Raw genomic sequence first — 25,522 nt, 5'->3', positions numbered from 1 at the left:
GTTGGGGGGCCTGGGACACTGCATTTCTAATATGCTCCAGGGTGACACTGGGGCCACTGGTGTCTGAGCAACAAAGTGCAAGGTGGAGATGGTGAGGATTAAACCAGAGCAGTGCCTGGGCAGGAATCTGAGCTCAGTAGGATCAGGCTGACCCAGTTACCTGTGCCATGATTCTAGGTGGAGTCCTGCAAAGGAGGGAGCAGCTAGGGCAGAGAAGTAGAGGGGAAGCAACAGGAGAGGCGGGAGGAGAAGCAGTGACCACAGCAGTGGTCGTTCTGTAAAGGGCAGATGGGAAACAGTCTAGGCTCACCACAGGTGTGGCTGGACTCCACAAGTGTGCCCCAACCCCAGTGGATGGATGCTGGGTTCACCTGCAGGCTGCAGATTGCAGACCTATGAACTAGATCAGCCAAGTGGCTGATGCCATGAGTCAGAAACAGCCCTGTCTGCCAGTGGATGGAGAAAGACATTTCAGTGCTGCTCTGGTTTGAAGGTGTCCCCCAAGGTCATGTCTTAAAAACTCAGTCCCCAGTGCTATGGGTTGAGAAGTGGGAAGTAACCAGGCTGTGAGGGCCCTGCCCTCATGATTGGATTCATGTTTCCTCTGGAGAGTAGGCTTATTATAAGAGCCAGTGCAGCCTCCTGGCTCTCTCTTGCCATGTGGTGAGCTGCTTTGTGCTCTCTCCAGATGTAGCCCCTCGATCTTGGACTTCCCAGCCTCTAGAACCATGAGCCAAATAAATTACAGTTCACTATAAATTACCCAGTGTGTGGGATCCTATTACAGAAGCACAGACAGACCAAGACAGGGCCCACCTCCCTACTACCAGTCATAGCATGGGGATTTTGGAGTTACACTCCACTCAGTTCTTTGGCCTTACACCTCAGTGATGGGTGCTGTTGGGCAGAAGTGTCTCTGCATGGCTCCCCAAAGTTGCACAGATAGGAGGTCCCACTATGTTAACTCCCGCACTCAGGTCCTGCTGGCATCTGCAGTCTTCAGAGGCAGGTCTCAGCAGAGGGCTGCCCCAGGTTCCCTCCCCAGGCCCACCCATTCTCTCAGAGAAGTTGGTAACAGTAATAAAATGCATCCAAAGCCACACTCTTTGTTTTTCTTTTTGTATCTATTTATTTGTTTTCCTTTTCTGTCTGCTTGGGTTTGCCTAGGAATATCTTTAATGAGCCTTTCAATAAGGTCGACACCAAGGTGCGGCAGGCCCGGCCCTTCTCAGTTATTCAGGGAAGGCCTCCAAGGCTCATCTATAATTAGAAGCCAATTAAATTAGAAGCCATTAATATGGTTCTTGGAAGGCCTCCAGCCCTGCTGAGAGACTCTGGCCCTATCTATAGACTCAGTGGAAATCTGTTTCTGCTAACCCCCATCCTAAAGCCAAGGCCAGGGCCTTTGGGCCAAGAGGGCAGATTCCCTGTAGGTTCCCTTTGAGGCCTCTGCTGGCACCTGACCCTCCCCACTGGCAGGCTGCAGGTTGGGTGCCCCCCCCCAACCCCAGCTGTCCTTCATTGCCTGCCCTGGCTTGCTTCATTGCTAGAAGGAAAACACCCAGTGAGTTCACTACTGGGTGGCTGGTTCTTTAATCTTGCCTAGTCGGTTTAGTGTTTTCCAAATGTAAGTGCAGCACTGAAGTATGAACCAGTGTGCTGGAAAGCGGGAACAGGCAGCTTTTGTACCTTTTCAAGAGAGTCTGGAAATCTAACCCATCCCAAAGGCCACCCGATTGTACCCACCTTACAAGAGACACCTGCAAAGTAACTGGGCCAGACAACTGGAGCCAGGAAAAGACCAGCCTCAGCCATGCTGTGCATTTGCCAGTGACCCTAGCCAAATCTGCTTTCTGGGAGGTCACCCCCTGGGACAACCAAGAAGAGCCACTTTTTCCCAGAGTGAACTGTATTTATGGCACTTTTCCTGATCACAAGTTTGTTTGTTTTGTTTTGTTTTTTTCCCTTCTGCTTTTCTTTTTTTTTTTTATTATTCTGATCACAAGTTTGTATGGAACTCTTCCAAACCATTCAATCAATGCAGAACTGCATAAAATAAAAGTATATGTTCCCCATAACTCTCCCTCAGCCCTTGTTCACCCCACACACCCTGTTGTATTCCTTGCCAAAAAATCTTTGTTGGAAGTGTAGTGGGTGTCACTCCAGATCCATTTCCACATATAGACAAACTTTTACAAACATGGCTACAGAGCGTTTTCTGTATGGTTTCTTTCTTTTCAGAATTTTATGAGGATACACACATTTTGATTACATAGTTTTCTTTTATGTATTTTAAGTCAAAATTATAAGTGTACCCTTCACCCAAAAAGTGTGAAATGTACCAGTTAGATGTGAATTTACTCATTCCCTCCTCCCCCCACCCACCTACTCGAATTCCATTGAGTTTTGCTTCCCTATGTGCACGTAAGTATTGATCAACTAGTTACAATTTAGTACTGAGTACATACGGTATTTGTTTTTCCATTCTTGTGATATATCACTTAGGAGAATGGTCTCCAATTCCATGCGGGTTGTTACAAAAGATACTAGGTCATTGGCGGCGCCAGTGGCTCAAGGAGTAGGGCGCTGGTCCCATATGCCGGAGGTGGCGGGTTCAAACCCAGCCCTGGCCAAAAAAAAAAAAAAAAAGATACTAGGTCACCGTTTTTTCATGGCTGAATAGTATTCCTTGGTGTGCATATATCACATGTTATTAATCCATTTATGTATTGATGGCACTTGGGCTGTTTCGACATCTTTGAATGTGAATTGTACTGTAACAAACATTTGAGTTCAAGTGTCTTTTTTTCCTTTAGATATATCCCTAGGAGTGGAATGGCTGGATCACATAGTAGGTCTACTTTTAGTTCTCTGAGGTATCTCCATACTACTCTCCTTATAGTTTGTACTAGCAGTCCCACTAACCTTTCTCTCTGCATCCTCACCAGCATCTTTGGGACCAGTTGCTTTGGGACTTTTTAATATGTGCCATTCTCACTGGATTAGGTGATACCTCAATGTGGTTTTGATTAGGTATTTCCTTGATGAGTAAAGACATTGAGCATTTTTGATGTGTTTGTTGGCCATTAGTGTATCTTCACTTGAAAAGAATCCATTCATGTCTTTTGCCCACTTTTTAATGGGGTTGTTGGATATTTTTTTCTTGCTGATTTGCTTGAGTTCTTTGTAGATTCTGGTTATCAGCCCTTTATCTGATGTGTAGCACAGCATGCAAATATTTTTTCTCATTCTATGGGTTGTCCACTTGTTCTATTGATTGTGTCCTTGGCTGTACAGGAACTTTTTGATTTGATTGGGTCCCAATTGTTTATTTTTGTTGTTGTCGTGATGACCTTTGGGGTCTTCTTCATAAATTCTTTAGGCCAATGTCTAGAAGAAAATTTCCAGCATTTTCTTCTAGCATTCTTACAGTTTCATGTCTTAGACTTACATCTATTATCCATTGTGAATTAATTTTTCTGAGTGGTGAAAAGTGCAAGTCCTATTTCAGTCTTTTATGTGTGGCTATCCAGTCTTTCCAGAACCATTTATTGAATATAAATTCTTTTCCCCGGTGTATGTTTTTGTCTGCTTTGTCAAAGATCAGATGAGACTATGAGGATGGTTTTATGTCTGGTTTTTCTGTTTTGATTCATAAATCTGTATGTTTCTGTATTTGAGCCAGTACCATGCTGTTTTGATTACTATAGCTTGGTAGTATAGCTTAAAGTCTGATAAAGTGATACTTCCAGATTTGTTCTTTTTCTTTTCTTTATTTTGGGTCGGAGGACTGAGTCTCAGTCTGTCGCCCTGGGTAGAATGCTATGGCATCATTGTAGCTCACAGCAATCTCAAACTCCTGGGTTCAAGCAATTCTCTTGCCTCAGCCTCCCAAGTAGCTGGGACTAAGGGCATGTAGCAATGTGCCCAGGTAGTTTTTCTATTTTTTTATAGGGACAGGGGTCACACTCTTGTTCAGGCTGGTCTTGAACTCCTGAGCTTAAGCAATTACCCACCTCAGCCTCTCTGAGTGCTAGGATTACAGACAAGAACCACCATGCCTGGCCAACCCATGTTTGTTCTTATTATGTAAGATTACATTGACTATTCAGGGTCTTTTATGATTCCATATAAAGCATAGAACTATTTTTTTCTAGATCTACAAAAAATGATGAATGTTGGTATTTTAGTGGGAATTGAGTAGTATAGACACTTTAATTAATATAGACATTTTAACAATGTTGAGTCTGCTGATCCAGGAGAATGATATGTTTTTCCATCTGTTTATTCCTCTACAACTTTTTTCCTCAGAGTTTTGCCATTCTTCTTATGGAGGTCTTTCACCTCCTCAAATATATTTCTAGATATTTTATTTTCTTTGATGCTACTGGGAAGGGTATTGTGTCTTTGGTTTAATTCTCAGCTGCACATCAAAAATAATCCATCACAACCAAGTAGGCTTCATTTCAGAGATGCAAGGTTGGCTCAACATACACAAATCTATAAATGCAATTCACCAAATAAATAGAAGCAAAAACAAGGACCATATGATTGATCCTCTCAATAGATTCAGAAAAAGCATTTGACAAAATTCAGTATCCTTTTTTTGATAAGAAAATAGGCTATCAAAAAGATAAAAACCATCTATGACAAACCCATAGCCCACATTGTATTGAATTGGGACAAATTGAAAGCATTCCCACTTAGAACTGGAACCAGACAAGGTTGCCCACTATCTCCACTTCTGTTCAACATAGTGGTAGAAGTCCTAGGCAGAGCAATCAGACAAGAGAGGGAAATCAAGGACATCCAAATGGGGAAAGAAGAGGTCAAACTATCACTCTTTGCTGACAATCTGATTTTCTATCTAGATAACACCAAAAATTCGACCACAAGACTCCTGGAATTGATAAACATTTCAGCAAAGTCTCAAGTTACAAAATCAATGTACACAAATCAGTAGCTTTCGTATACACCAACAGTCAAACTGAGAACCAAATCTGTACGATTTCTTTTTCACTCAACAACAGATGGTAGAGCCCTACACGGTGTTTCAGGGGGCTGCCATTCTGTGGGACATTTTGTTGGTGTTTTGTTTGTTGCAATGGTAAACAAGCATAATATCTGCAGGCCTCACCTGTATCTTATCCACTCTCCTGTGACAAGAGCCAGGGCACTTGCTGTTCCCCTCATGGGACGGCAAGAGAGGTGGCAGTACAGGTGTACCCCTGGGGTCCTCAGGAAGCACGGCAGATAGTGACCCTCACCAGCCTCTCCCTGTGTGTTCACGTATTGGGCATTTCTCCTAAATGTGCACCCCTGTTTCCAAAAATCTCCCTGAGTGAGGGCTCGAGTCCTGGGGGATTTGGAAAAGAAAATTGTGTGTGTGTGTCCACCCTCAGAGTTTGCCCCCTCGACCAGCTCCCCAGGTGGTCCCTGGTTACCTGCCTGCTCTTGGCCATTCCCAGCAACATTCAGCTGCCCCTGTGTTGTCCAACCTAACTTATTGATTTCCAATAAATAAAAAGTCTTTCAGCTTCTTTTCTCCCTGAAGCATTTGGGATGTTGTAGGTCTTTTCAAAAGAAAGGAAAGAAATGAGGGAGATGGGGGGCTGGCACAGAGAAAGGAGAAAAGAAAAAAGAAAATGTCCCCTCCATCATGGTGTATTTCCATCATGCTATTTTTATATGTGATATTAGAAATTACTGGTTGTCATGACTAGAGATGGCTCACTGAAGATGAAGGGATTCTGCAAGTGAAAGTTCTTGGCAGGGATCCCCAGCTGAACTTCTAGTCTGAGTCAGTAGTTGATTCTGGAAGGTTCCTTGCACAATCCAGCCTCCAGAAGAGGTACTTAAAACAGCACCATGCTGTTTTGTCATTGTCAGAGCCAAACAATAATGACGCAAAGCTTGGCAACTAGGGGACTTGGGTGTCCACATGAGCACATCATCTCTCTTTGTATAGCCAAGTTAAGTAGTATCAGACTCCTTTGAGTCAGAAACATAGGTTTTCCATTCAGAGTGAAAATGGGAAAAAACAACACCTCCCTCAAAGGAGGACATTAATGTCATTCTTGAGACGCATCTTAACATCTGGGTGGCAGCCATCCTCTGTCCATTAAGTAGCTATGTGACCTTGGCCAAGTCATTTAACCTCTCTGGGCTTCAATCATCTCAACTGTAAATTTGGAGAGTTAGACTCATACATCCTCTTATCCACTTTGGTGGCTGTACCATTCTCAACAGAGAGGAGAGAGGTAGCGTGGGAGAGCTTCTGTGGATGGGTGGAGCAGATGCGGGTTCCTGGCTGTCTCTCTGGGGTCCTCCTGTGCTCTGAAGCCTGAAGACCAGGACCAGCCTGGAGCTCCCCTGTTTAAGGGTGTTGTGAGGCTAGGTTCCTGCACACCTTCAGGGCAGGTGAAGTATCAGTCACTGACCACAGGGTTCAACACCAAGCCCTCCACACATACCAGTTCTTTCTCCCAGGGCTCTTTCCTGGATGTGGTTGTGATGCTGGTGAAGGCCTCGGAGTCAGCCCAAGGGACATGGATACAGCCTCAGCTCACAATCTGCCTTTTCTTAGGATGTATTCATTTTTCATGCTGTTTGCTACCTTATATTCAGTGGGGTACAGTGGAAGAGGCTGGACCCCAGATTGGGGGGCCATTCCCAAGGCCCAGCCAGTGCTGACAAGGTGTGTCTTTCAGGTGACCCCTTGGAAGAGAATGGCCCGTGTGGGGGACTGTAACTGGACACCCTGGCTCCCTGTCCTGGTGGTAAGTGGGTCTCAGCACCTCAACCACATGTGCCCTCACCCTGCTGGTGGTCTGACTGGTTCCATAGCCTCTTCAGTCTCAGCTGTAAAATGGGAATAATGATCATGGTGCCTCCTTCCCAGGGTCATTCTGAGGGTGAGATGAGACCAAGCACCGAGCAGCCTCAGACACAAATGAGATTTATTTAGGCGATAGCTCCCTGTGTAGTGTCTGGTTAGATAGAAATTGCCTTGAGTGTTTATTTGCATTGTGATATACACAGCCCAATGTCTGTGGGATGGGCCCTTGCTTGTGGGCCATGTAGCTGAGAAAGATCCAGAAGAGCCAGCCCTCCCTCCTAGGATTCAGAGGAGCCTACTATTTTAGAAGCTGGCGGGCCTTGCTTCCATGGCCTTGGCGGTTGTGTGGATGAAGAGGATCTGTCTGCAAGAGGCCTTGATGATGGGATGGGGGTTGGATAGCAGGGGTGAGGAGGAGGTGGTTCTGGGTAAGGGAGGCAGGAGGTGGTCATGCCAGGTGATTAGCTAGGAGTCAGTGAGACTTAGCACCTGTGACACTTGCTGACCAGGACCTTCCCCACCTGAGCCCCCAGCAGAGCCCTGCCAGCCCGGGCACATCTCCCTAAGTCAGCCTAGGCTCTCTGGGAGCTGACCCCAAGTAAGTACGTGTGTTTCCAAGAAAGCAAGACGGCCAAAATGACCTTCATTTTCATGGCAGGTGTCCCTGATGTGCTTGGCCAAAGCGGAGTACTCAAACTGTGGCGAGAACGAGTATTATAATCAGACCACGGGGCTGTGCCACGATTGTCCCCAGTGCGGCCCAGGGGAGGAGCCCTACATGGTAAGGATCCTGCTTCCCAACCAGCCATGTCTCAGGCCTCCTGGAGCCAGTGAGTGCTCAGAGGAGTCCGCCTGCCCACCCTAAGCTTGGGTTGCTGTAGGGGGCACCACAGTAAATCATGTCGGTCATCAGTGCTTACTGGACATGGAGACCAAATGGCAAGAGCCCAGGATCAGTGCTTGCCAGCTGAGGGGCACGGCTGAGCATTTGTAAGCAGATTTTTTCAGTTCTTTTTCATTTTTTTTTTTAGAGGATTGCTTTTGTATTCTACCTTGTTGAAATTAGCATCAGGTCATCTGAATTGGAAGCCTGATTGAAATGTTCTTCAAGAGTAGTTCTTCAGTGGCTTTCTCCTGAGTGCTGCCTCTCCTTTCTCTGTGAAGCTCAACTATGATGTTCTGTTCAGTGCGAAGAGAAAACTCCAGGGTTTCAGGATTTGGGGTTCTTATAGAGAGCTGAAAAAAGTCAGATGCTAAAGGCTGTGTCTATTGACAGGGCATTCCAGAAGCTCACTGAATTCATTCCAAGGAGCCTCGGAAGAGGGGCAGCATCGGGAGCCTAAGAGCAGTGGGGAGAGGCACAAGGCCAGAGCAGGAGCTGGTTACTGGGGGCTTTGCAATTCGACAAGTCAAGAATCTGAGGCCTGGCAAGAGTAGCTCCTAGAACACGCAATCTGTCATTGTCCAGGGAACGCAGGGCTGAGTTTTTGTGGTCCAGCCACTGCACTTACCTATCTCCTCCGCCCCTCTCCTCCCTGGCCAGTCCTGCGGCTATGGCACCAAAGATGAGGACTACGGATGCGTCCCCTGCCCAGCGGAGAAGTTTTCCAAAGGAGGCTACCAGATATGCAGGCGTCACAAAGACTGTGAGGGCTTCTTCCGTGCCACCGTTCTGACGCCAGGGGACATGGAAAATGATGCTGAGTGTGGGCCTTGCCTGCCTGGGTAAGCACAGTCACTGCTGGCAAGCCCTGGGTTACTTGCTACACAAAGCCCTGAGAGGCAAGAGGCGAGGACCCCGGGAACAGGGTGGTGGATCCCACAGGCCTCGTGCAGCATCAGGCCCTTCCTTCTGTCTCGCGGTGGCTGTACCAACCCCTGCATCTGTGCCTCTTAAGTGAATCTTAACATCATGATCTCTTCTGACTACTCAGAAGTAACACATTGGGCAAATACTTACAGTGAGATAACACATGTCAAATACTTGGAGAAAAGAAAATAAAAACTCCATACACAAGTAGTATTTTGACTATTCTCAAAACAGAAGGGAGAAAAATCTATTAATAGGAATGTTTGAGTCATGTGATGCCTATTTCACCACAGAGGGCACAATTAGTTTTATATCAAAAGTCTTCAGAAAAACAACAAAGTGAAAATAAATTTTTCCCAAAGGACAGAAAGTTAAAATATTCTTTTTCCCAGGCAGGACACTTGGGCAATTTCTGCCTGGGACCACCTGATAAAGGGTAATCAAGAGGCTGCTGCTTCCTCCCTCTAGTGGACACAAAATGTAATGCTTTGCAAGGGCTGCCTGCAGAAAAAAGCAGTGGTGAAGGTTCTGGTGGTAGAGCTGGTGGAGGTGGTGAAGGTGGGGAGGGAAGCAATGGTGGTGGGGGTGATGGCTGGGATAGTGTGGGTGCAGGTGGTGGAGGTGATGGCAGTGACGATGTAGGTGCAGGTGGTGGGGGTGATGGCAGAGATGCTGAAGATGCAGGTGGTGGAGGTGATGGCAGTTATGATGCAGGTTGAGGTGTTGGGCGTGATGGGAGAGATGATGAAGATGCAGGTAGTATAGGTGATGGCAGAGGTGATACACATGCAGGTGGTGGGGGTGGCGGCAGAGATGATGAAAATGCAGGAGATGGAGGTGATATCAGAGATGATGCAGGTCCAGGTAGTGGGTTAGATGGCAAAGATGATGCAGGTGCAGGTGGTGTGGGTGATGCAGAGATGATGAAGATGCAGGAGACGGAGGTGATGGCAGTGATTATGCAGGTGCAGGTGGTGGGGGTGATGGCAGAGCCGATGCAGGTGCAGGTGGTGGAGGTGATGGCAGTGATGACGAAGATTCGGGTGGTGGAGGTGATGGCAGCGGTCACAGTGGCAGTGATGTTTTGAATTGTAATGTGCACTTCACAATGCAGCTTATGCACACTTTGCCTTCTGGATAACTATATTAAATTAAGAGCAGGAAGAAAATAACAACATGGCTGAAAGGTAACATTGAGCATTAATGTGTTAGAAGAAGAAAGTTCCAAAAAGGTCAGAAATACTAACTAATTTAGAAATAGATAATGCTGGGCACTGTGGCTCACACATGTAATCCTAGCACTCTGGGAGGCAGAGGTAGGAGGATCCCTTGAGCTCAGAAGTTCGAGATCAGCCTGAGCAAGAACAAGACCCCATCTCTACTAAAAATAGAAAATTTAGCTCAACATTGTGGTGGGCACCTGTAGTCCCAGCTACTTGGGAGGCTGAGGCAGAAGGATCACTTGAACCCGGGAGTTTTGTGTTGCTGTGAGCTAGGCTGATGCCATGGCACTCTCGCCTGGAGCAACAGAGTGAGACTGTCAAAAAAAAAGGGGGGGTAGAGGAGTTGAGGGGAGCTGGGGTAGAGGCAGGGAGGGGAGAGGAGAGGAATAGATAAAATATGAATAACTCTTCAAAATGAGGAGATATTTTAAACTTGCTGAAAATAACCTCCGTTCCAATTTGTTACTACGAAGCTCCATTTCCATGGTTTCCATCTGTGCAGGTGACTATCTTCCACCCCCAGATTCTCTACTTTTCCTACTTCCTGAGCTTCGGACCACATGTCCAGATATCTTCTGGACAAGCCGACACCAACTTTCCTGACAGAAACTGTGATTCAAAGATGTTTCTCTAATGAGTATATGAAGCAGGAGAATCTAATTGTAGAAACTACATTTCCAACATGGAAAAAAAAAGCAGATAACTGTACCAGGGAAGATAGAAAACTTCATAGCTGGGTCATCTTTAGTTCAGCTATGCGCCCTTGTATTGGGGGAGGGGCTCCACCTAAAAGAGCACCCCAGCCTGCGCCCACTACACCAGCACCTGCTGCTGGGCTGCTCTACACAGACACCGTGAGGGACACTGAATGAAGCTCAATGGGATCTTGACAATACATGGCTAGGTCAGTCTCTGATGACTTATGTGCTTCCTAAAACTTTATCTGATTGATTGATTGATTGACTTTTTGGATTTTAGTCATGCATGATTCATGAAAGTAATGCTAAGCTTCCATGGATTAACTCTAGAAAAGTATGCAGACCTTGCCACACTTACTTGGAACAAAAAACCTCTGTACAAAACCTATTTTAAGAGCCTCTGGGTTTGAGCACTTGACCGGACATTTGTAACCTACTGTAACAGCTCCAGTATTTATTCTCCTAAGCCCAGGGACCAAGAGCCTGCCAGGCAGGTGCTAGTAGGACAAGGAGGAGGGGCCCGGTTCCTTTCTTGTAGGTAGAGGCGTGAGATGAGGAAATCAGTGGCCACAGCACAGGGCAGTGAGGCACACCCCTCATTCTAGAAGCGAGGAAGGCCTCCTTGCCTCATGGTTGAGGAGATGGAGTCATCAGGGGTCTTAGAAAGCCTCTGAAGGTGATACTGGGATGGGTGGGAGATAGCTAGGCTAAAAGTGGGACAGAGATCTCTGAGAGGAGGAGCTGACACCGGAGCCCAGAGTACTGAGCAGGTGGACGGCACGTGGAGCCATGATTGGGTCTCTGTAGCTGGAGTGGAAGGTGTGTATGGACCAGCCAGACAGCTGGGTAGGGGCCGATGGACGGGGCTCTGGAAGCCACTGCTGAAGACTGAGCCTTCAGCTTGAAGCCTATGCAGTGCCCACGCAGACTACCAGCCTGGGTAGTACGTGACAGGCTATGTGTTAGGACAGTCCCCTTGGCAGCAGTGAAGGCAGCAGCTGAGTAGGGAAGACCCTGAAGGCTGAGGACAGGGTTTCTGTGGGATAGGGAGAGGCCTGGAGCAGAGGCATTGGGGGTGGAAAGGAGGAAGAGCCTGAGAGCGCCTGGGCAGGTGGACTGGCCTGAGCTACACCCTGGCAGCACAGGTTGGGGACAGAGGCTCAGAAGGGGACTCTCAGCCATTTCCTGGCTGGCTGCATGGATGTGGTGCCATTTGCTGATATGGGACACCAAGACCAAGGTATCAAACACAGAGATGGATAAAGAGGTGTGCAGCTCTGGGTGAGACATAGGCCAAAGGCCAGGACGTGGAAATCACCTGCACACTCACGGAACCCAGAGCCCCTGGTCCACAGGGCTCCATGTGGCAGCTTTATGGAGTGAGGAAGAGGAAACCACACCACAGAGCCCACCACGCAGCACTGCTGGCTCCAAACTGGCCACAGTTCAGACCCCAGAATGCAGCCCTCAAGAGCCTATGAAATTCAGCCATGATTTTGTCCCAGACGATCTGAGAGGGGCAATGAGTATGTGTGTGGAGCGGCTCTTCTGTTTTTACACAGGGCCAGTCAGAAGGACAAGCTTGGCTGCTGCAGTGAAAACCCTGTCCCCTGGGCAAGGGTTGCGTGGTCACGAGAAAGGGTGGTGCTGTGGCAAGAAAGACAGGGTGCTTTGTCCCGTTAAATGTACCAGAAAGAGTCTTAACACTAAAGAAGTTTGACACCAAAAAGGCAGAAGGATTCGACAGTTATGACGAAGGGATGAGGGCTGCTGTCCTGCTGCTGGAAGGTTCTTCCCAGCCCTGGAATCCAAGTAGCTCTCGGCCTCCTGCCTGGGAGCTGTGGTCTGCTCAGTCCACACCACTCAGCACCCAGGCTTCAGCGGGACCTGGCATCACCCCGAAGCACATGGGGGACCCTGTGCAGGGGGGAGTATCTCAGCACGTGTCCCAGAGCCTCTTGTCATTCCACAGGGAGAAAGTAGTGTGAGCAGTTTCCATTCTCATTCCGCCAAGGCCACCAACATGTCAGACCCCCTGCCTCACCTCAGGTTTGGCCAGGTGGGTCCCTGCAGGCACCTGCTTCCTGTTCCATGTTCTAGGTTTGAAGAATAAAATGAGGATCTCAACGCCTTGTGACAAGAGGGTAACAAGGAGTCTTGGCAAGGTGGCGAGGTTAGCTGGATGAAAGGCTGTGTTCATTCCTGCATCCTCATGGTTTTCAGGAGGTGGATGCAGACTCCTCCATCCCGGCCCACTCCGGCTCTGTCCTCCTCGTGATCTGGCTGGGGTCCCCCGATGCCCAGGTGGAAGGAAGCCGAGAGCCACTTGGAAGAAACTTTCTAGCGCCCTGGCAACTTGCTGTGCAGAAAGGTTGTGTGGGAAGCCCCTGGAAGAGAAACAGGTGACAGGAAGAGAGCAGAGGACAGATTTCCTTCTTTGGTCCCTGAAGAAGTCCCTCCACAGCGCAGGACAGGTGGCCTGGGCAGGGCTGAGGGAAGACATCCACGTGCCAGCAGAAAAGGAAGCATCTGAGGACCCAGCAGTGCCTATCACAAACTTAGCAGTCCTGAGAAAAGGAAATCTCTGGGAAATTCTACACCTGTTTACTGAGTTGGAGGAAATCAATCCCTAAGTGGAAAATCCTCAATGCCTCAAACTAACTCTTGTCAATCATTGGGCCATATAGTTTAACCCACAAAGAATGGGGAGAAGAAAAGAAAGATCTAGTGAACACTCAAAATATGGATCAAAGAGTAGGAAATTAGACCTTTACAGAAAGATGGAAGGGAAAGAAAAAAAAGAGAGACGAAGGGGCATAACTCTGTGTGGGGACTGCAGACCACTACGTGAACTCCCAGCTTCCGGTTGGTGGAGGGTGTTGCACAGAAGGTGGAGCACCATTCCTATGCAGCTCAGCACAGGTGACACAGGCACACAGACCACCATGAGGAGCTCGGGGAGGCCTAGAGAGAAACACTCTAGCATTTAAAAGAGTTCTGTGCAGCAGAACATGCCAGGCAAAGGGGCTTGTCCTTGTTGGGAGATGCTAAACATTCACGCGGGCAGAAAGGGTAAACTCTTAACAGCCTCTTGGAGCCAACATATTTTGAAAAGCACCTTTCTGTATGATTCCTCCACTAAGCCACTTGGTGCCTGGCATGGCATGGCCCACAGACACAGGGCAGAAGCGTGGAGCTGCAGCCACCCAGGTCCCTAGGGAGTTAGAAAGAGACCCTCATGAATGCCTGCAGTGGCCTGCAGCAGAAGACATTTGGGTGTTGAGGAAAGACCACAGACAAAGCCCCAGGACACAGCCACCACCTCCTTGGTGCTCAGAATGTGGTGCCCCAGCAGGCACCCATTCAAAAGCCCAGGTGTTCCACCATTGGCATGGCTTTGGAGTGTCATCTATGATGGAGCCAAGCCTGCCAGCCAGGGTGCTAATCAGGATGGCAATGATGCTCTCAGGGCCTCTGGTCATCTCAGCACTTCAAATTCCTGTGAAGAACTTACTCACTGTGTCCTGTCTACAGTCCTCCACGCTACCAGCTGAGCTATCAAAGAGTGCACGCTCATGTCCAACCAGTGTCTGCAGGGAATCTTCCTTCCTCAGCACCTAGGAGGACTGCTAGGAATACAGATGTGATCCAGGTTTCCCTTCAAGGGCCCCAAGTCCAGGGACAGAGCTGGTCACCTCGGCAGAGCCAGAAAGTGATGGAGGGAGGAGGAGGAGGAGAAGCAGCCTTCTAGCCTGAGATATGCCCCAGATGGAAACGTTGGCCCTGGATATCAGAAAGCCATAAGCAGGCACCTCCCTCTGTAACCTTGTGAGGCCATATGGAAACACCTGCCATCCGCCCACATGGCTCCCTGTTCCACCAGCAGAGAGATGGCTTCAGGAAGGGGCAGAAGCATGTTTGAGGAGGCTTTTTCCAAAAGGCTTAACTGTAAAGCTGGCTGTGTGGCTTCTCTGAGTGCTGTTTTGAGATTGGTTAATTAACGTTTACGAGATGCACAGGGATCCGGGGATAAAAGGCTTTGAGGATGGATGATCCCAATGTTACTGGTGATGGTCCCAACTCATGAAGGCTGGAGTCCAAAGAGCCCTGCCTGGCTTTCCATGCCAGCAATCACTGACCTCTGCCATAAGTGGGGGCCGTCGTGGTACAGTTAATAAAAAAGAGATTAAAGAACAACCACAGAAAAATCCAGTAATGGAAAGGGATTTCTTGTCTTTTGAATAGTAACAAGCACTGGCACCCACTCCCCTTATTTAATCAACTTCTCACATTGTGATAAATGACTCCATGCCCACTGCTGTTTGCTTATAGAAAACAGTCACAGGCCAAGGTAAGAAGCAGAGCCGGTGGGGAGCTGAGCTGTGCCCAAGAGGTGAGTGTCTCCAGGGCACATGGCAGACACCTGTGAGCAGGCACTGAGCCAGTTATATAGTGTCACTGTGGGTGGTTTGTCCCTTCCTTTAAGGGTGCACACCCCCAGTGGAAATGTCTGCAGGTATACAGGTGTCTTTGACCAAGTGCTTCCTGGGGACGGAGCAGTTAGGCCTTGGCTGTGCTGCAGGCTGTGGTTAAGACCACCTGTGTGGACCGCTCTGGACATTGCAGCCACACTCTGGTGGACAGCTCCATTCACTGGCATTCAGCAACCATCCAGGTAGCCTGGAAGTCCCAGGTGTCCCAGGGAAACACAGAGACACTTTTGCCAATAGTTCCACCAGGCTACTGAACATCCCACTCATCAAGAGGATGTTCCTTCTTCAAGGAGGGTCCAGCCCCGATTGGTGAGACCCCGGAGAGCTAAACAGGCCTCTGCATGGTACGCATGCAAATATTTCAAGGGCAATGTTTCTGGGACACAGCAGTGTACACACACGAAATAGTCCACTGGCAGAAGGAACCAGAAGCGAAGGGATAAAAGAAAAGCCCAGACTGACCCAATATTGGAAAAGGAATATTCCATTTTAAGACATACTGAAAACCCTAAAGGAAACCCAGTGGACAAAATGGGCTGCTGGCTGGGCAGGGTTCCTGATCAACGGTGTCCATCTCCTGCCCAACTTTGATCATGGCCTTGCTCCCAGAGCTCTCTAGGTCAGCCCTTGCATGGAGCCCGGCTCACCTGTCTCTTCCAGGTCCTGTCCCCTTGCAGCTACATGGGGGCCAGCACTTGCATGGAGCCCGGTTCACAGCCCTTGCTTGGAGCTTGCCTCACCTGTCTCTACCATGTCCTGTCCCCCTGCAGCTATGATGTGTGGGTCAGCCCTTGCATGGACCTCAGCTCACCATCTTCCCTGTCTTGTCCCTGCAGCTACTACATGCTGGAGCACAGGCCCAGGAACATCTACGGCATGGTCTGCTACTCCTGCCTCCTGGCACCCCCCAACACCAAGGAATGTGAGTGCTCCGTCCTTCTGTCAGAAGGGCATTTGTTCAACATTGCCATCTGTCACTTCAGGGGTGGTAGAGAGGGGCCAGGCCTAACACCTGGGCAAGGTTGCTTTTTTGGTGAAGGCATAAGTGGAAATGGCCATAGCCTATCTGGTCAGGCAGCAAGTCTGTGCAGGGACAGCTTTGCGGTGGCTGAGCTTCTAGCCAGAGGCTGAGCGCTGGTGCTGGTCAGCTACCCCTACGAGCCTCTGTTTAATTAGGGGCGCTCCAATGTGATCTCTCGATCCCATGTGGTCATTGTAAAACCCAGTGAGATTACAGAGGCACAGGTGTCTTGCAAGGTGCCAGGCAACTGTAAGTCTAGGGGAACTGCCAAGTGCTAGACAGTTGTGAGGCTGAGGGAAATGCAGAAGCATCACAACTAAAGCCCTGTGAACAGCCTTCAAGTTTGCAACCCTGCCTTGGGCTATTTCTTTCCTGGTCTCCTTTCATGTGACTTTGGTGGGCAGCCGTGAGGACAGCTGAGTACCTCTGGCCTGTGGGGTCTCTTGGGTTTGTGGTTTCCAGGAGGATCTTGTAGGGGAGAACAAAATAAGGGCCCACACCTTAAAACAGACATACAGGGAGGAGCAGCTCCTTCTCCCTGCCACACCTTCTGGCAAGTGGCTTAGAGACCCCATCCAGATGCTAATTAATTCACTGTTAGAAGCAGCTTGTGGGCTCCAGCCTGTCCTATGGTGAAGTCAGCTGCCCCCCAGTGTGCCCCCACAGGAGTCAGTGCCAGATTGTTCTGGGGTGAAGGCTTAGGCAGATGCTTCACATTTTTAGAAAAGGCTCTTTGCCTATAAAACTTAGAAAAGAGTTACACACCATCACCACCACCACACCCTCCCACCCACTCCTACCCTGCCAAGGGCCCCTGCATTTGAAAGCTATCACATGGGGACGGGGATGTTTCTCAGTCCAGCAACGTCCCTCAGCTACAGAAGGCAAGCCAAGTCCCCTGAATACTGAAGATTTTACAAATTAGCCCATTCCTCTCCACCCAGACCTTAATTGCTCCTGGAAAAGCAGCTCCCACTGAGGCCTCAGGGAGATAGTAGAGCCCCCTTCAGTAAGTCCCCAGGCCTCTGTTTGCCCATCTGGGAAATGGGGGGATACCACCAGCTTAGCCTTATGGCTTGACAGGGTGGGTAGAACCCTGCCTGAGCCAAGACCTTGGTGTGAACAGCAGAAAGAGAATGATACTCCACCTCACAGCCTGAACCTCTTCCGTGCTGGTCTGAATCCAGAGATTTTTTTTTTTGTTGTTGTTTTTTGGGTCTCCAACTCCTGGGCTCAAGCAATCCTCCTGCTTCAGCCTCCCAAGTAGCTGGGATACAGGTATGCACCACCACTTGGCATCAATCCAGAGACCGTTTTACCCCAGGCCTGCCTCTGGAAAGGCTGGCTGTGACCACAGTCCCCCTGGAGTCACAGAGACACAAGCTCACTGGACTGGCATCAGCAGCCCCAGCCCAGGAAAGCTAGGGACTCAGGGAAACTTCACGTCTCCAAGCCCCTGGGGTTACTGGCTACCCAGATCCAGTGGGCCCTGCCTTCTCTAGGCCATGGTTGTGGCTGACAGCACCTTCTCCTGACACCTATTTTTATTTGATTTGCCTGGGTCCTCGCCAAGGAACCTGAACACCCTGGTACTCAGCATAGTGAGTGGTGGACTCTACAGCTGCTGCCATGCAGACTTGCTACGGGCACCTGGCCGCAGGTGCTGCAGATGCGTGTGGAAGAGACACGGGGGGACCCCTGACTCTCACCAGGCCATCTCAACAGAAGATGGGCTAGGGTGCCAGAGCTCTCTGCTACAGCCCCTGGTGGAAGCCCATGCCCAGGCATCTGTGCAGTTTGATTGCTTATCTAGCCCTACAGTCACAAATGGGGTGGGGTGGGGTAGGGTGGGGACATAAGGACATAAGGACATGTGAAAACAAGCTGACCCCCACTGGGATGTGAGGCAGCTTCTGGGCATGGTGGCGGTGGGGAGCTGAGTGTTGCAGGGCAGTGATTCTCCTTCACCTGCCTGGGTGGGGGGTGTCAGGTCACACTGCTGGGCCCTGCCCCAATCAGCCTTTTAATGGGTTTGAGAATTGCTAAGCTATGGGCCCTGGCCTGGAATGTCACTGCCTGAGTGAGACAAGTTATCTCATCTGCCCCACGGAGTGCCCAGTGGTTCCCACCAAGCCTCCTTGAAGCACATTGCAAATGCCCTGTGGTGTTGGCCTACGTGTGACACAGCCCCTCTAATAATCCCGAAGAGAAATGAAAAAGTGACACATAATTACTTTTAAAATGGAATTTAATCTCTCCAGTTTCTGGGCTTGCCGAGTAGTGGGACGGAAGTCAAAAAGGACAGTCCTTGGCCCTCAGGTCCGCCCTGCCGTTCTGTGGCCTGTCTCATTGGAGCCTGCACTCCATGGCTGTGCAGCGTCGAGGTGTCCTGGAGCCCAACAAAGGGGGATGAAAAATCCTTTGGCCATTTTTCTTTTTCTTTTTTTTTTTGCAGAGACAGAGTCTCACTTTATGGCCCTCGGTAGAGTGCCATGGCCTCACACAGCTCACAGCAACCTCCAACTCCTGGGCTTAAGCGATTCTCTTGCCTCAGCCTCCCAAGTAGTTTGTTTTTTTTTTCTGAGACAGAGTCTCACTCTGTTGTCCCGGGTAGAGTGCCACTGTCGCGTCACATCTCACAGCAACCTCAAACTCTTGAGCTCAAGTGATTCTCTTCCCTTAGACTCCCTGGTAGCTGGGACTACAGGCACCGGCCACAACACCCAGCTATTTTTAGAGACGGGGTCTCACTCTGGCTCAGACTGGTTTCCAACTCCTGAGCTCAGGCAATCCACCTGCCTCAGCCTCCCAGAGTGCTAGGATTACAGTATGAGCCACTGCGCCAGCCTTCCTTTGGTTATTTTTCAATTAGATTAAACAGCAAGATGCACTTGGGGCAACCAAAGCTTTCTGCTTTCTTTTTCCCTGCACGTCCCCACATTTCCCTGCACGTCCCCACAAGACAGAGGCAGCATGAGGAAACCTTGGCTTTGACCACTTCTTGTGTTGCAGTCTTTGGCTTCACTCGCCACCCATGCTTACCAGATGGAACTCTTCTGTAAAACAGCTTGGAACCTCCAGCCAGTCCCATTCAGGAAAGATAAAACTGCAGGCGCAGCATGTGGTGGTGGTGTTTTTGGATGACCCAGCCTGGTACCTGCAAAGGGACCTGTGACTTGTGTTCATCAGGGGCCAGGTGTTCACTTCCAGTTTTGATTCAGGCCTTTTCACTGTAAAATTATTTATTGGATTCCTTTGGAGTATTGGGGAAATTACAATGTTTTATGTAGGAAAATGTCTAGCCATTCTACTTGAATATAGTCAAGGAAATAAAAAAAAAAAAAAAAAAATTGTGGTAGCCTGGCAATCCAGATGGGAGGAAAGGGCTCAGCGTCAGACTTGGATTTCATTACAAGTCTTCACTCCTGAGAAAGTCACCTGACAGCTCTGTACCTCAGTCTCCTCATTGTACTAAGTGGGGACGTCCCTCTCACAAGATTGAGATAAGGATGTGATAACTGGAGCACCAGGTGCTGACCCCAGCTTGGAGTACACAGGCCCCGCTGCACTGTGCTGGCTGGGGCCTCTGTCACCTAGGACACAGGTTAGTAAGAATCCATCCTCATGAGCAGCTATAGGGGCCCATGGAGTCACCTGAGAAAGGCGCTGAGTTGTCGCAGTGCCCCACCCTGTTGTTCCATTGTCCTCAGGTTTTCTACCTTCAGTGGCTGAGATCCCTGAGTCAGGTCCAGAGTGGACTGGCCCTTTGGAGAAGTCCACCCTGTTCCTGCCGGTGCTCTGACAGTTTCCATCTTGTGGGTACATGGTGCTCTGCTGAGAGGAGGAACAGCAAGAGCTACCACTCGGGTGTGAGCCCTGGCCTCCCCCAGTGCCACTGCCAGCTGCTCCGACACAGGGCTGCTCAGAGAATACACAACACCTCACGGGGGCTTGTTACCGGGCAGGTTCTGGCAGGGGCTCTGGTGGGCCTGGGACTGTGTCTCATACCAGCTCCCAGGGGACCCTGCTGTGGGCAGCTGTTGTTCTAGGACCCGCCATGGCCCAGGGGCCCCCTCTCTGACATCACTGAAGAATCAACAAGGAAATCATTTTTAAAAATCCAAACTATTTGCCCTCTGTCAAGATCCCAGCTGGTCTCTGTACACACCAGCAAGTTTATAGACTGTGAGTTGGCAGACTCAGGGCCCCATCATGTCCTCTCAGCACTTTGTCTGGAGCTGTATATAGCCAAGCGTGTGTAGTGCTAAGCCCTCCTGAGGAAGGGGAGCTGGGACCCCTGCAGGACACCTGCCTGCCTGCTCCTCATCAGTGCTGCCTTGAACTCGCCCTAAGCCCAGCAGATGTGCTCTGAGCAGCTTCTCTGGCTCAGGACCCAGCATGCTAAGACTACCAGCCACACCTGCAGCTCGGCACAGCCTAGGGCTGCTTGGCTGGTGACCAGGGGAGCTCAGTTTGGGGGGAAATGTCCAGTGGTCAGTGTAGAGGCCCAGCTGGCTGAGATGGGCGCCTGTGGGTGCAGAGGAATTATTTGGGGACATCATTGTTTAACCAGCCCTGCAGGGCTGCAGAGGCATTTCACAAGTCTGTGTGCTTATCCTTCTTTAGACCACAGGCCTGAGCATATTTGTGACCCTGTCCCCAGCCTTGTCACACACCTCAGCCTGCAAACCCCTGCAGAAAGGGACAAGAGGACACAAAGATGACAGATCTCCATAGACACAGCCTGTAGCCATTCTTTTCTTCTGACAGCGAATCCTAAGCTCCCCTGAGTCCCTTACCGAGCAGATAGCTCAGCTACTCTTCCACACCCTGCTGCTTTTAAAAAGGAAGTTAGGTAGTGGTTGATGCCATGGCCTACACCATTCTGCTCTTACCTGAGAAGCGCAACAGGCTGCGCCCAGTGAGTGCACACAGGCACAGAGCCACCTGATCACACAGGAGCCGCGTGCAACAGGGGTCAGGAAGGCCTCTTGGCTAGGCACCCACCTCTCTAGTCCTTCCCTAATAGGAGTTTTGGTGAGACTAAATTAAAAAAGCAAATATCTATCCTAAGTTTGGGATCTAGGGAGGAGAAAAGCTTCCATTTATCACCCAGAAACACAAGGGAACAACCTGTCGCCTAGGGGGAAGTACAGTGGCGACATCACAGCTCACTGCATTGTCCAATTCCTGACCTCAAGAGATCCTCTCCCCTCCCCCTCCCAAAGCACGAGGACCCCCGCTGTGAGCCTCCACACCACCTGCTTTCCTCATTTTTATAGGTTGTATACATTGTCTCAGCTCACTGATTTGGTGAGACTTGCCACCTGCCCGCTCCCTTGTAGTTCAGTGTCTCTTTATTTAAAGAACACCAATCATGAGCAGTCAGAATACTCTTTTTTTTTTTTTTATTAAATCATAGCTGTGTACATTAATGCAATCATGGGGTACAATGTGCAGGTTTTATATACAATTTGAAATATTTTCATCAAACTGGTTAACATAGCCTTTACCACATTTTCTTAGTTATTGTGTTAAGACATTTATACTCTACACTTAGTAAATTTAACATGTACCCTTGTAAAATGCACTGTAGGTGTGGTGTCACCAATTATCCTCCCTCCAGCCATCCTCCCCCCTCCCTTACCCTCCCTTTCCACTTTCCCCTTCTTCTTGGGCTATAGTTGGGTTACAGTTTTCATATGAAAGCTATAAACTGGTTTCATAGTAGGGCTGAGTACATTGGATACTTTTTCTTCCATTCTTGAGATACTTTGCTAAGAAGAATATGTTCCAGCTCCATTCATGTAAACATGAAAGAGGTAAAGTCTCCATCTTTCTTTAAGGCTGCATAATATTCCATGGTGTACATACACCACAATTTATTAATCCATTCCTGGGTCAATGGGCACTTGGGCTTCTTCCATGACTTAGCAATTATGAATTGGGCTGCAATAAACATTTGGGTGCAAATATCTTTGTTATAAACTGATTTTTGGTCTTCTGGTTATATACCTAGAAGAGGAATTGTAGGATCAAATGGCAAGGCTATTTTTAGATCTCTAAGTGTTCTCCAAATATCTTTCCAAAAGGAACATATTAGTTTGTATTCCCACCAGCAGTGCAGAAGTGTTCACTTTTCTCCAAATCCACACCAACATCTCTGGTTTGCGGATTTTGTGATGTGGGCTAATCTTACTGGAGTTAAATGATATCTCAAAGTGGTTTTGATTTACATTTCTCTGATGATTAAGGATGATAAGCATTTTTTCATGTGTCTGTAGGCCATGCACCTGTCTTCTTCAGAGAATTTTCTCTTCAAGTCCCTTGCCCAGCCTGAGATGGGATCACTTGTTCTTTTCTTGCTAATATGTTTGAGTTCTCTGTGGACTCATACTTTGCATGAGTATGCAGATCCCTGCTGTTATGGAGTTCAACGTTTATTCCATGATGGTTTGAGAAGATGCAAGGAATAATTTCTATTCTTTTAAATTTGCTGAGGTTAGACTTGTGACCTAAGATGTGATCAATTTTGGAGTATGTTCCATGGGCTGATGAGAAGAATCTGTATTCAGTTTTGTTAGGATGAAATGTTCTGTAGATGTCTGTTAAATCCAATTGTTAAATGGTTAAGTTTAAGTCTAAAATTTCTTTGCTTAGCTTCTTTTTGGAGGATCTATCCAACACTGCCCAGGGAATGTTAAAATCTCTGACTATTTTGATGCTGGAGGAAATCAACTTGCTCATGTCTGTTAGAGCCTCTCTTATAAATTGAGGCGCATTCTGGTTGGGTGCATAAATGTTAATAATTGAAATCTCATCATGTTGAGTGTTACCCTTAACAAATATGAAGTGACCATCCTTACCTTTCCTTACCTTTGTTGGTTTAAAGCCTATTGTATCTGTGAATAAAATTGCAACACCTGCTTTTTTCCATTTGCCTGAATTATAGATGACCATCCCTTCATCCTAAGTCTATATTTATCTTTTAAGGTAAGATGAGATTCTTGTATGCAGCAGATATCTGGCCTGAGTTTTTGTATCAAGTCAGCCAACCTGTGCCTCTTTAGAGGACAATTTAAACCATTCACGTTAATTGAGACTATTGATAAGCCTGGTAGAATTTTGGGCATCAAGGTTTTCAAAAGTCCAGTGGACATTTTTAATCCTTTCACCACTGTGGAAGTTGGAATTTGATCAAAAATTTCTGAGTGAGTTTACTTTGGTGGTAGAGGATTGTGCTGGTCATTATGGAGTTTAGGTCTGAGACTATCCTAGAGAGCTGGTTTAGTTATGGCAAATTTTTCAACATGTGAATTTCATTATTTAATTTCTCCATCATAAATGAAACTCAGTTTAGCTGGCTATAGGATCCTGGATTGAAAGTTATTTTGTTTTAGGAGATTAAAAGTCAATAACCACCCCCTTGAGAAAATGCCCCAGAATCTGGAGTCCTGGGGGACAGGCCTCCAGACCTTGGGGTGAGAATGGAAGGGCATTCTGGAGGTTTAGAATTGCAGGTAGAGAATATATACAGTTTTATGCCTGGAGGGAGAGTGCTAAGGCACACTAGTGGGTCCTCTTTGGGGAAGGAGTTCCAGTTTTTAGAGGGTCTCTCCCGTGGGATAAAATAAGAAGAGATCTGCACTCTGCTCTCTTGTTTGTATAAAGTATACTGCAAGCCGTCCTCATGGGCGAGGGGACTCCTGTCTGCTTAATGATGGATTTTGTACCTATTGTTTGTTTCCTTGGGTTTGCAGCTCACCTCAACAGGGTTGATGTGCATTCTTCAACCTTCTCTCTTGGCTCAGCTCCAAACCATCAGCTTACTAAACTTTTGTCCTTTAACTCTCCTTCTGGACAGGAGCCTCTGTGGAAAGCTGGCTCCAGTTGGCCATCTTGCCTCCATCCCAGAATACTCTTTAGGAAACATGAAACACACTAAGAAATAAAAATATTTAGCCCTCCTCTGCCCATACTCCCCGCAGCTTATTCATGATGGAGAATTCCAAATCCATTAGCCCCATAGCCACTTATTTTTTCATCTTTGATGGTGGCGCTTCTCAGGATCATCTGAGGTGACTCTGCTCTTCTTGCAGGTATGGGAGCCACTTCGGGAGTCTCTGCCCACTTGCGTGGCACAGCTGGCAGCAGCACCCCATCTCCCGCTCAGCAGGCCCAGAAAGGTAGGGTGACCATGTATTGGTCCCTAGAACAGGGGCTCAGGTGAAAAGTTAAGAGGAAGGGAGGAAATAATTGTTAGCAAGAAGTGTGGAGCTCTCCCCCACCTGAAATCACCTTCCTAAAGCAACTGAGTCACATGGAACCCCAGTTGCAGGAAGTCCATAATCATCTCTTCAGGGAGTGGAATGGATTACTCAGGGTGTCCTGGGCCCACTGACAGGTGCTGGCAGTGAAGGCATGTTGGGGGGGGGACAGGTGGGGCCAGCACTCCTGGGCCGTAGTGTGGCCAGAGTCAGCAGCTGTCCTGCTGCTGGCTTCCATTCAAGTGGTAGCTCTCAAAGGTGGTGCCTCACTCTCCCTGCCATTCAGAGATGTAGGACCCCAAAGACTAGTCTTTTTCTCAGATCCAGATCTTGAGCTGGCTCGTTCTCTCCGTCTCACAGGAGTGTAATTCCTTCCCATTATTTAAGCACATCTAGGGCCCAGACCTCAGTGGGGTTGGGGAGCCTTTCACAGTACCCTGAGCTGCCTTATCATTGGTGTCAGGTAAAGCACTGTGCTCCAGCCAGGAGTCTCATTTCTGCCAGGCTCCAGGAAGAGCACATGGTACACAGAATTTTAAAACACTTATGTCATTTAGATCTGGCATCCAAAAAATGTTTCAGATACACCCCAGATGATATGGGAGCCTCGGATTCCTGTCACCTGTATGGGGGGCTGGGGCTGGAACCAGGGTTGTGTCTGATGGTTTTAGAGAATTAGAACAAACTTCAAGGCATTTTCCAAGCCTGAGGCTGACATCAATTAGGGAAGTGAGTAGAGTACCCTGAGTTAAGTGAGAATCTTCCAGTGGGGGTGACAGAGCCGAGGGAGCAGGTGGCCCAGCTCAGGCACCACTGTGCCCTGGCCTCCTATGGCCACACATAGGTTGAAATTGTACGAGGCACAAGATAGAGCCAAAGCAGGAAGCCTGTCTCCAGCCCTGGGGATGACTTGTGCCTGGAGGTGGCCAGACTCAGATTGCACTGGCTCAGGACTTTTGTTCACATTCTCTTCCTCTCCACACCAAACCCTGCCTCAGGGTCCCACAGTACTACCACCAAGAGAAAGCTCCCTAGCAACAACCAGGCAAACCAAGACTGTAGCATTCCCAGGAAAGTCTGGGGAAGCCAACCGGAGAGTACCTGGGTGAGCAGTGAGCAATTCTGATCCAGCAGCCAGAGCAAACCTGGATGGCTTGGTTCTCAAATTAGGC

The 25,522-nt window shown here is 48.6% G+C and overlaps 1 protein-coding gene across 1 annotated transcript in view; it reads left to right on the top strand.

The window, feature by feature from the left end:
* Positions 1 to 25,522, top strand: part of EDAR (ectodysplasin A receptor) — an 87,964-nt gene that overhangs the window by 47,474 nt on the left and 14,968 nt on the right. Inside the window, exons 3-7 of the mRNA XM_053589059.1 lie at positions 6,726 to 6,779; positions 7,497 to 7,619; positions 8,382 to 8,563; positions 15,899 to 15,984; positions 24,183 to 24,269. Coding sequence (XP_053445034.1) covers positions 6,726 to 6,779; positions 7,497 to 7,619; positions 8,382 to 8,563; positions 15,899 to 15,984; positions 24,183 to 24,269 — 532 coding nt within the window. The remainder of the gene's footprint in view (positions 1 to 6,725; positions 6,780 to 7,496; positions 7,620 to 8,381; positions 8,564 to 15,898; positions 15,985 to 24,182; positions 24,270 to 25,522) is intronic.

This window comes from Nycticebus coucang, chromosome 4 (genome assembly GCF_027406575.1).
Source record: "Nycticebus coucang isolate mNycCou1 chromosome 4, mNycCou1.pri, whole genome shotgun sequence".
Classification (NCBI taxonomy): domain Eukaryota; kingdom Metazoa; phylum Chordata; class Mammalia; order Primates; family Lorisidae; genus Nycticebus; species Nycticebus coucang.
Note: the sequence above shows the minus strand (reverse complement) of the source record. Positions and strands in the feature narration are given on the sequence as shown.